Raw genomic sequence first — 12,275 nt, 5'->3', positions numbered from 1 at the left:
TGGCTAAAGCTAGATATGGGGATAAAAACTGAAAATTGAATGAAGGATCAAGGGGACCTCGTATGCAGTACCAAGAAATTTGGATTTTAAGCTGAAGATAACAGCAGCCTTTGAAGGATTCTATGTAGGGGACCTGCTCACTAACAGTCCCATGAGGATGGACTAAGGAGAGAGAAAGCAAGAAACACAGGCCCTCCTTAGGAAACTGCAGTCATTTGGAGGGAAAATGACCAGAGGCTGGGATGCAGTGACTGAGTATCTGCTAAGGTAACCTTGACAACAACCCCTTGTAAGTTGGGCCTCCGGGGCTAAATGACTCCCTTGGGGTACAGGACCAAGGATCCAAACCCTATGATTCAATTAATGTATTGGTGTATACAGAGACTGGTAGTCTTTTATAAAAAATAGCAGATACTGTAAGTATCAACATCCAATTACAAAATATTCAAAATCAAATTTTTAACTTATTCACTATAAAAATCAGGACCTAGTAAACAATAAAGTGAATCAACAAGGTAAGCTTTTGCTGTTATACCAACGTTCTTCCACCCAGTAAAAGAATTAAGGCTTCTATAATACATACTTATTGTGTACATAAGTCTGATTACTTTCCCAATTTCATTCTTCTTTATAAGCAATTTAGCATTAAATTCAGCTAAAACTTACTTTTAACATTGAAAATCTTTTAAAAAGCAAACTATAATCAAGACAATACTCAATGTAGAAGAGTTTAATAATACCACCAAACTGTTCAAATGTTCCCAGATCACTCTCACAACCTCACTGTTCATCTCCAAAAAGCTGCTCTCTACCAAGGCCGTTTCCTTTCAGCAGTGAGAGGGCAGTCAGTCACCAAGAACTGCCATTTAAAGGAGGCATGAAGGGCCAAGTCCTTATAGACATTATATCCCATCCTAATCACAACCACACTGAGACACAAGCCTTATTCTCTTCATTTCAGAAATGAGTGAAGCAGAGGTGAAACTTTAATAATTTCACCACAAAGTTGTACGCCAGGATTCAAACCAAGGTCTGTCTGACTCTACAGAGACAAATGAGAGGCATATCTAAGAGGAGCAGTTAAGACTTGGAGACAGACTAAATTTGGGGAGAGAGGTATAGCCAAGATGTCATATAGGTTTCTAGTCTTTGGCAATAGATGAATGGTGTTATCATTCACCTAAAGGGAGAACAACAGAGGAAAAGCAGGTTATATGTGGGTGGATGTGAATGGACTCGACTCCTACAAGTATGAAATCCTCTCAGTTCCCAGAATGCCGAGTTGCAAGCCCCTGTGAGTGTTTCATAAGAAGGTCTGTGTAAAAACACCCAGCAGGCATTGGGAAGACGGCAGACATTCTACCTATACAGCAAGAGTCCTGGGTTTGATCCTTAGCTGTTACAGAAAAACAAACATGTATAAGGTATATGTGGTGGATGTTAGTTTCAGGGAGGTGCGCTGTGGCTGCCAGAGTGTAACTATTGAAGGAACAGGAACAGGGAGGTGCTGATAGGGCCCCTGTGAGGCTGAGAACTAAGAAAATCAGCACAAAGGAGGACAAACATCCTGCATTCTATTTGTCAGAAACCCTTATCAGAAGTTTATGTTTGAAATTCGCCACTAAGCTCAACCCTGCCCCTGTTGCTATGCTACGTGCAACCTCCCTAGCAAATAGCTAACTGCCACATCTGCTTCTGTATAATGCTTGCTCCCTTAGGATATATAAGGACCTAGTTGTAAGTGCCAGGCGCAACTCTCGTTTGCAGCTCCTTGTGAGTACGGTGTCTCCGGACATCTTGGGAGTTCGCCCCGCGCAGGTTAAACTTGGCCAATAAAGTACGATCTAAGCTCCTGAAAGTCTCCGACATTAGTTCTCATACCCAGTGGATGCAAGAGTGGACAGTCAAGTTCCAAAAATGAACAAAAAAACTATACACACTCAAAAAAATCAACAAATGACATACTCAAAAGTGGTGTCAGCCTTTTTTAAACATAGAAGAACAGGTATGAAACAGTCAGGATCAGTCTGCTGTGGAGCGTCTGACAGTGGGAATGCACACTGAGCTGTGTGTAACTGCACAGGGACGGGGACAAGAGGTGGTGAAGCAGGCGGGACTACCACCAGCAAAGTAAGTATTATCAGAGATGGAAAAGCACACTTAAAACAGTGAATCCAAGTAAACCAAGTTGAATTTAGCAATCAAAATGGCCAACAAATAAATTCAAGCTTATTTTTATAAACAGAAAGGAAGAACTGAAAAATTATGAGATAATTACTCTTATGCACAACTCAGTAACTTTTACTGTTATAACACTAACCTAATATTTGTTGAGCCAAGTTTTAAACTTCTCTGAATTTCACCTTCTTCTCTATAAAAGTCAGAGAAAGCAAGACAAACTAAGACTCATTATAGTCATAATCACAAAAAGCTCACCCTATGATTCAATTAATGTATTGGTGTATACAGAGACTGGTAGTCTTTTATAAAAATAGCAGATACTGTAAGTATCAACATCCAATTACAAAATATTCAAAATCAAATTTTTAACTTATTCACTATAACAATCAGGACCTAGTAAACAATAAAGTGAATCAACAAGGTAAGCTTTTGCTGTTATACCAACGTTCTTCCACCCAGTAAAAGAATTAAGGCTTCTATAATACATACTTATTGTGTACATAAGTCTGATTACTTTCCCAATTTCATTCTTCTTTATAAGCAATTTAGCATTAAATCCAGCTAAAACTTACTTCTAACATTGAAAATCTTTTAAAAAGCAAACTATAATCAAGATAATACTCAATGTAGAAGAGTTTAATAATACCACCAAACTGTTCAAATGTTCCCAGATCACTCTCATAACCTCACCATTACTGGAATGGCTTTCGGAATACTCTTATGATACCTGTGAGTGAAGTTTTCTGTGGAGTTCTGAAAACAATGCAGCATCTGCTTCTCTTCTTTGTCGAATAACTATCAAGTTGGGGAAAAAAAGGTTAATGACATACACCAAAATTCACTTTTATAATACTATTTCACCTATAGTAACAGATAAGTCTAAAGTCTGCAAAGAGTCCTTAGGTTAAGGATCAAAGAAACTAGACAATGAGCTCTGTGAATTTGGTCAATTCATGTCCTCTCTCTGACATTTGTAAACAATTGATAATTTTAGGCTGAAATCAAATAGTTCATGCAAAAATTAGCTCAAGTAATAAAAATAATGAGACCTTTTAGATTCTACCTACAAATATTAATAGTCCAGTGAGAAAAACCACTATCAGTTTTAGTTCATAATGTCTATCTGAAGGAGAGATGTGAAGTAAAAATATCTTGGGAATCCTAAATTCTAATGGGCAATAACAAAAAAGTACACCATTCATAATAGTTTGCCTGGAAACTACACATTCTAAGCATTTTTTGTTAACATAAACAGCAAAATTAAGTCAACTGCTGTTTCCAAATAAAAATTAAAACAGCTTATTAGTGAATTTTCATCCATTGATTCATTCTGTTAGTTCACGTCTTGCCACTACACTTACAAATTTTCTGAAAACCCCAATTATAAATGAGAATTCCATGCTCTACTCTGTTCCATAAAGAATACAACACATAGGATTTGGGATAGAGAGAGGAGAGCCCACTTCCCCACATCTACAATACTGCACACACCATCTGTGCATAGGTGCCTTTCAAAGAAACCCTGTTACACCAACAAGAAAAGGCACCCCTTTTCAAAGCTAGCTTACAGCTGCAGTAGTCTCCAAGGAACCTTTTTTTGTTTATCCCATTGAGTAGAGCCATTTTTTTAACATCCCATCAGCCAAACTCACTTAGCTTTAAAAGTTTAAATTCATTTGTAGAAAGACAATGACTGACTTGACATTCAATACTTTTTTACATTCATCAGCTAGGAAATGGTGCTGGTCTCATGTACGGATTATATGAATCACACACCAGAGGGTTACATCATCCTAATCACATCTGCACTTTCAAGTCTTCCTATGCCAAAAGGTGAAACTAGCTTTAAAATGTATTCTTATAAAATGCATTCAACAAAATTAATGTGACTAAAGTTCAATATACTTTACTATATCTTAAAAGAGCATATAAAAATATTCCAAATAAACACTACTATGAAATAAAGCGATTTCCTTTCTATACAGTAAGACTGACACTAATTCATAGATATGAAACTAGTCATAGGACAACAAAGCAACAGTAAATAATATGAATAAAAATGAACATACAAAAAAAAAGTTTCATCTAACAGATTGCTAAACACAGCAAAACAAATTTTGAGTTACAATGTACCCCACTTACCAATGTGAAAAATTAAGAAACTAACAGGTGTTAAATCTTATCACACATGATGAATTTTGCAATTTGTTTCAATATAAAACATATTAGCATTTTATACTTACCCAAATAAAATGAAAATTTTAATTTTCATTGTCAAGACAGAACTATCATAACTAATCTAACATACCAAAAACTAATCAAATTTCAAAACTGTTAAGCTATAAAAATTGTGTCTAAGATTACTGAAAAATGCTAACTCAATGGTGACTCTTACATGAGAGGACCATCAACCACACTCTACAATCTAGAGCTGGGCCACATCAGAGCTGGCCTCTGGGTGGGTAATGGCAGGTGTGCCCAAAAGAAGCTGTGGATACCTGGTGGGAATGGGCAGAGGAGGCAAACTGCATCAATATACAGCAAGTCTTACTTCAAAAACACAGAAGGAACACAGGAAAAGGGCTGCCCATGGTTACAATTTTCTTGTAAAAAATATATACATATAGAAATTCCAAAACTTCCTTGTATATTAACTACAACAGTGTAGCTACCAGTTCTTTTTTTTTTTTTTTTTTTTAGAGAGGAGAGGGAGAGAAAGAGAAAGAGAGAGAGAGAGAGGAGAGACAGAGAGAGAGAAGGGGGGGAGGAGCTGGAAGCATCAACTCCCATATGTGCCTTTGACCAGGCAAGCCCAGGGTTTCAAACCAGCAACCTCAGCATTTCCAGGTCTACCCTTTATCCACTGTGCCACCACAGGTCAGACCGCTACCAGTTCTTTAACTCTGAATTAAGACAAAAAAATTTTAAGCTATTACATGTATGTGTAATATGCTCACCAAGAGGCAGAGGTCTGGAAATGTAAATTTGTAAAGGGAATGCTCTGTTAATAAAAATCCAATACGTGGGGCTCTCACTAATTATTTAAAATATAACCTGCCTGACCAGGCCATGGCACAGTGGATAGAGCGTCAGACTGGGATGCGAAGGACCCAGGTTCAAAACCCCAAGGTCACCGACTTGAGTGTGGGCTCACCAGCTTGAGCGTGGGATCATAGAAATGACCCCATGGTCTCTGGCTTGAGCCCAAAGGCTGCTGGCTTGAAGCCCAACGTCATTGGCTTGAGTTCAGGGTTGCTGGCTTGAGCAAGGGGTCAATAGGTCTGCTGTAGTCCCTCCCTCGCCCCACCACACCCTCGTCAAGGCACATGAGAATGCAATCAAGGAACAAATAAGATGCCGCAACAAAAAATTGATGCTTCTCATCTCTCCCTTCCTGTCTGTCTGTCCTTATCTGTCCCTCTGTCTGTCTGTCACACAAAAAATAAATAAAATATAAAATAATCTAAAATGTAATAAGCATCAGGATGCAGAACAGAGTATAGTGTCCTTATATTAAGTTTTAGAGACAAGAAAGGAAAATAAGTCTTACAAATTAATATCAGAATACTGCATTTTTGCTCCTCTGCCGTAAATAAGGCATACACACTAATTAACACCAAGATCTGACTCATATCAGCAGAACCATCATTTCAGACTTGCATTGCTCATCAAGCTCTGAACATGTAAATATAGCCATGGCCAGATCCAGTTACTCACAGCCACAGCCTGAACTCTACTACCTCACCATCTAGTTCAGTTACACAGCTCTGAAAAAGGTCATCCACACATGGCCAAATGCAGTTAATAATGCAACAGCAGAGGGTGGGAAACTGTGCCATGAAAACAGATCCCCAAGATGTCATCACCAGTTTGCCAGGACACTTAGAAGTAAGGTCAAAGCTCATTTCATTTGGGCAGTTTAACAGTGAGGCCTGGGTAGGGGGACCACTGACCTTCAAGGCAGGCTGCTTTTCAGGCAGCTGGAGCTGGGCTCATACAGCCCAGAAAACTGAGGAGCAGGAAACTGACCTCCAGAGAAAAATAACTCTCCAGCCTGGACAAGAGCAATTCTCACACCCTATGCTCAAAGCCTCCTTCCCTTAGACACTCTGCCATATAGAGGGATGGCAGAGCCCCACCTTAAACAGAATGCATTAGTAACCAGATGCTAATGGAAAGCTTTCAGTATCATCTCAGAATTAAAATACCCATCGTAAGTTCTAAAGTACTGTAAGTTTGGATGTTGACAATTACTAGAAGCAACATTTGACTCAGTTGTTTACTGCTAAGAGAGTGATTGTTCTATGTTATGTGGTCAAAGGTGCATAATATTAAATATTGCAAATTACAAGATAAGCAGGAAATTATATTAAGTCCTTTTGTCTTCCTCACACTGTTAAACCAAATTATATTGTAATAATAGTATTTATAACAATCCTCTTAACAAAAGACAAAACTGAGTTATTCTTATTCTTAACATAATTTTATATATACTACTCACAAAAATTAGGGGATATTTCAAAATGAATATGAAGCAATAAAAAAAGAAGCATTTTACTTTTTTTATTAAATGAGAACATCAGAAAAGCAAACAAGTCAAAGAAAATTGTTCAATAATGCAAATAAGACACAAAAGCAACATTTTATTTCATTGATGAAAATGCACTATACAAAAGGCTGAAAGTATCTGCATGTTCCCTGACCTCCTAATTTTTGTGAGCAGCGTATACATAATAGTAGCCTGGGAACTACATACAGGGTGGGGCAAAAGTAGGGTTATAGTTATTAGTATGGAAAATACAATAATTAATTAAAAAATAGTAAGAATAAACTGCTTCACATACAACTATAAATGTACTTTTGTCTCATTCTGTGTGTGCATAATATGCATATATGTGTGTGCATATATATATATATTCTTAAGCTTTGATAAATCTAAGAATCCAACACAATATAATATTTAGGAAGAATACATACGCTCTTTTTTTATTTTTTCAGCTACTAGAAATTCATCTCTTTCAACAGTTGGGGCAAAGTTGCTGCCAATAACTCGCACAGCATACTGGAACTGTTGGGCTACATCAGCTGAAAAGTAAATAAAAGAAAGCAAATTATTGCCAATCAGCTCTGATTACCTGAAGCTTCCAGTTCAAGACAGTGGACTGGGTACATGTATCTATCACCTTCCACCTTTCCAAAATTTTAACTGAGGGTATGGAAAAGCTATTAAGAAATAAACACAAAATGGCCCTGGCCGGTTGGCTCAGCGGTGGAGCATCGGCCTGGCGTGCGGGGGACCCAGGTTCGATTCCCGGCCGGGGCACATAGGAGAAGTGCCCATGTGCTTCTCCACCCCCCTCCTTCCTCTCTGTCTCTCTCTTCCCCTCCCGCAGCCAAGGCTCCATTGGAGCAAAGATGGCCTGGGCGCTGGGGATGGCTCCTTGGCCTCTGCCCCTGGCGCTAGAGTGGCTCTGGTTGCAACAGAGCGACGCCCCCTGGTGGGCAGAGCATCGCCCCCTGGTGGGCGTGCCGGGTGGATCCCGGTTGGGCGCATGCGGGAGTCTGTCTGACTGTCTCTCCCCGTTTCCAGCTTCAGAAAAATACAAAAAATAAATAAGAAATGAAACAACGGTTCTATAAAATAAGAAAGGGAGACAGCAACAGGCAAGATAATTATGAGAAAGAAAACGAATTGGACTGATAATGATATAAGACAGACACGGGAAAAGTCACAGTGCAAAATACCACGCAGGAGAGAAGTAAAGGGCTCAATGAGAGCCTCTGAGCAGCTCCAAGGTTCAAGCAACAAAAACCAGAAGTGGGCCATGGAATAATCAAAATGGGTAATTACTTTATAAGCTGTTTACACTTCTAGATAAAGAGATGGCTTAAAAAAGATGTTTGTATCCACTCCCTTCATAAAACCCACTAAGTTGAGAATCAAGATTTTTTTGTAAAATCATAAATCAGTAAGAGCAAAGAAAACAAGGCAGAAACAATACAAAATAGAAGTCAACAAAATGTGAGAATCTGGAAAGCAAATGGATTGGTGGGAACTGATTCAGGACAGGGAAACTTGAAGCTCCATGCCTGCCAGGGTAAAGAGGTGGGGGGGAGGGGTGACAGAGGCTAAGAAAAACACAGAAGCTCCAGAAGGCTCCAGAAAGGGAACTCAGAGCCTTAGAACATGAAGATGAAGAAGGGCAGAAGGACAAGGACTGGCTGAAAGTCTGCATGGAAAACAGACTCCTAGGTCCTCTACCCCACCCACAAAACCAAATAACTGCTGACTGCCCCAACCAAGCAAACCAAAGCGAGTCCCAAGGAACACCAGGACAACCAAGGATATGAAGTCAAAGTAAAGGACTGAACGTCAAGGACCCAGCCCTCCCTCCTAGGCAATGGGAATGAAAATTCCTACAGCTGGGAGTGCTAGCGAAACGGAGCACCTTTCTACTAAGCACAGCCATCCTGCAGTGTGCTGTCGCGTCCTACACCAGACAAAAAACAGTAACAAAACTAAAACCCCAGGCAGTCCCACAGGCTCTGAGAGAAATGATTTTATTGGTAGTCAGAAAAATAAGTGTAGAAAGTGAGCCAGCATATGACTTCAACAGTGACATCAACCAACTAAATCTAAGTTACAGAACATCTCATCCATCAACAAAATATACATTCTTTTTCAGTTGCACATGGAACATTCCTCAAGACAGACTACATTTGGGGAAGGGCAGAGTCACAAATAAGCCTTATTAAATACAAAATAACTGAAACTATTCAAAGTATATTCTCTAGCAACAGAATTATTAAAAATTAAAAATCAACAGAATGATATCTAAAAAATCCTCAAATATTTGGAAGTCAGTTAACACACTACTAAACAATACACTGGCCAGAGAAAGTCTCAAAGGAAACTGAAAAATATCTAGAACTGAATGAAAATGAAAATACAACACATTAAAACATGTGGGAGCCCTGAATAATCAGCTCAATGGTAGAGCATTGACCCGGTGTGTGGAAGTTTCAGGTTCAATTCCTGGCCAGCACACACAGGAAAGGTGACCATCTGCTTCCGCCATCCCCCTCTTCCCTCTTTCCTCTTCCCGACCCTGCAACCAAGGCTTGACTGATTCAAGCACGTTGGCCTCGGGCACTGAAGATAGCCTCATTGAGCCTCCACCTCAGATACTAAAAATAGCTTGGTTGCAAGCATTGGCAAAGACTGGGATCGTCAGGTGGATCCTGGTCCCAGCTCATGCAGGAGTCTGTCTCTGTATTGTCCCTCCTTTCACTTAAAAAAAAAAAAATATGTGGGATACAGCCAAAGCATCATTTGGAAACTTTATAGTATAAAACGCCTTTATCAAAAAGGAAGATGGGTCTCAAGTCAATAATATCAGCTTATGCAATAACATCTAGAAAAAGAAAAACTAAATTCAAAGTAACTGTCAAGAAATATTAAGAGCAAAAAAAATCAATGAAATTTAAAACAAAAATATGAAAGCCTGACCAGGCGGTGGCGCAGTGGATAGAGCGTCAGACTGGGATGCGGAAGACCCAGGTTCGAGACCCCGAGGTGGCCAGCTTGAGCGTGGGCTCATCTGGTTTGAACAAAAATTCACCAGCTTGGACCCAAGGTCACTGGCTCAAGCAAGGGGTTACTCGGTCTGCTGAAGGTCCATGGTCAAGGCACATATGAGAAAGCAATCAATGAACAACTAAGGTGTCACAATGCGCAACAAAAAACTAATGATTGATGCTTCTCATCTCTCCGTTCCTGTCTGTCTGTCCCTGTCTATCCTTCACTCTGATTCTCTCTCTGTCTCTGTAAAATATAAATAAATAAATAAATAAATAAATAAATAAAATAAAAATAAAAAAATATGAAAAAAATCAGTGAAACTACCAGCTGGTTATTAGTAATAATAGACTTGTTAACATAAAATTGTGACCAAGAAAATATACAAATTTAGTAATGAAAGAAGGACATTACCACTGATCCCACAGACATGTTAAAAATAAAGACTAAGAAGTTTTCGTATTTTGTAGGTACTATCCCCTCATGAAGCTGTGGGCTGCACAGAGGCTTCCTTCCAGGAGTAGAGTATAGAAAAGGGGGAAGAGTGCTAAGCAGTGGAGTAATCTGACAAACACCTCCTCAGCCAGGTGATCAAGACCAAGATCGGGGGTGATGAGCCACTTTGAGAGTGTGTACCCTGGATACAATACGATGAGAAGGATACTTTACCTCTGGGATTTTCCTCCCAAACACACATAACCCCAGTCTAATCAATGGAAAAACATTAGACAAATCCCAATTGAGACATTATACACAATACCTGACTTTCAATCCTCAAAACTGTCAAGGTCATCAAAAGAACAATTAAGTCTGAAAAACTGTCAGAGCCACAGAAACGCAAGGAGACATGAAAGCCACAGTAACCAAATACTCTGGATGGAACCCTAGGATAGTAAAAGAACGTTGGGTAATAACAGAGGAAATCTGAATAAAATTTGAAGTTTAGTTAATATTAATGTATCAGTGTTGGCCAGGTGTATGGATGTTCCCGGTTCGATTACCGGCCAAGGCACAGAGAAGAAGCACTCATCTGCTTCTCCACCCCACCCCCTCTCGCTTCTCTCTCTCTCTCCACCTCTCTCTCTCTCTCTCCTCCCGGCTTACAGCAGCCATGGCTCAACTGGTGCGAGGTGGCCAGGCACTGAGTTTGGCTCCTGGGCCTCCGACTCAGGCAGTAAAAAAAAAAAAAAAAAATGGCTCAGATTGCAACAGAGCAAGTGCCCCAGGTGGGCAGAGCATCGCCCCCTAGTGGGCTTGCCAGGTAGGTCCCAGTCCAATCACACACAGGAGTTTGTCTCTGCCTCCCCTCCTTTCACTAAAATAAAAAAATAAATAATCTATTATTATTGTAACAATTATACCATACTAATAATGTAAAATATTTGTACATAATAGGGAAAAGGTTGTGGGGTATAGGGGAATTCTTTTACTGCAATGTTTCTGTCGATCTAAAATTCTAAAATTAAAAGTTTATTTTAAAAAATGTCACTAAAATCTATGTAAACACAATAAATTAAAATCAATTTAAAAATGTACTGATTCTAAAACCTATCTTCCATAAATCATTATTTTATTGGTTTGGAGTGGGGCCAAAGTATCAAATATTTTTAAGGCTCCAATTTAAAACCTTTAGTCTTAAAGGTAAAAAGTAAGTTAAATATTTTTAAAAAATGCTTTCTTGGTAAACTCAAAAAAAGAACCTCATCCTATACCACACACCATATATAAAATTAACGCAGATGATAAGTATACAAACATAAGACTACAACACTCGGGAAAAAATGAAAGGAGCTACTGTGACTTTAGGTTAGACAAAAGAGTTCTACGTAAGATACCAAAATCATAATTCTAAATTTTCTGATAAATTGGACTTCAACCAAGATTTAAAACTTTTGCTCTGCAAAGGACACTATTAAGAGATGAGAATACTGAGAAAATATTTGCAAAACACATCCAACAAAGGAATTGAACCAAATATACACAAAGAACTCTCAAAACTCAATAAGGGGGAGAGATCCAACAAGATATAAACAAAAGTTTGGAACAGACAATTTGCCAAGAATATAAAAGGCAAAGAAACACATGAAAAGATACTCAATGTCATTAATCATTAAGGAAATGTATATTACAAACAAAATGAGATAGATACCATTACATATTAGAATGGCTGAAATAAAAAATATTGCTACCTCTAAGTGCTGGTGAGGAGTCCTGCAGAGCCAGCCCCTGGAGCTCTTTCACACTAAAATAAAACTGGTACAGCCAGCTCAGGAACAGTGCAGCAGTTTCTTTAAAACTTAAACATACACTTTTTACAGGGCCTGACAATCACGCTTGTAGGTATTTATGCTAGAGAAATAAAAATTTAAGTCACATAAAAATCTGTACATATATGTTTACAGCAGCATTATCCATAATTGCCAAAAATTTTAAACAACCCAAATGTCCTTCAATGGGTGAATGATAAACTCTGGTACACTCATACAATGGAATACCACTCTGCAATGAAAAGGAA

The 12,275-nt window shown here is 38.8% G+C and overlaps 1 protein-coding gene across 1 annotated transcript in view; it reads right to left on the bottom strand.

Annotated features, from left to right (window-relative positions):
* The window catches only part of TUBGCP3 (tubulin gamma complex component 3), a 98,730-nt gene that overhangs the window by 76,092 nt on the left and 10,363 nt on the right, over positions 1-12,275 (bottom strand). Inside the window, exons 2-3 of the mRNA XM_066235351.1 lie at positions 7,159-7,266; positions 2,909-2,976 (exon numbers count right to left, since the gene is read on the bottom strand). Of these exons, the coding sequence (XP_066091448.1) occupies positions 2,909-2,976; positions 7,159-7,266 (176 nt within the window). The remainder of the gene's footprint in view (positions 1-2,908; positions 2,977-7,158; positions 7,267-12,275) is intronic.

The sequence above is a fragment of the Saccopteryx bilineata genome, chromosome 6 (assembly GCF_036850765.1).
Source record: "Saccopteryx bilineata isolate mSacBil1 chromosome 6, mSacBil1_pri_phased_curated, whole genome shotgun sequence".
Lineage (NCBI taxonomy): Eukaryota > Metazoa > Chordata > Mammalia > Chiroptera > Emballonuridae > Saccopteryx > Saccopteryx bilineata.
The sequence above is the reverse complement of the archived record's forward strand: the minus strand, read 5'-3'. Positions and strand labels throughout refer to the sequence as shown.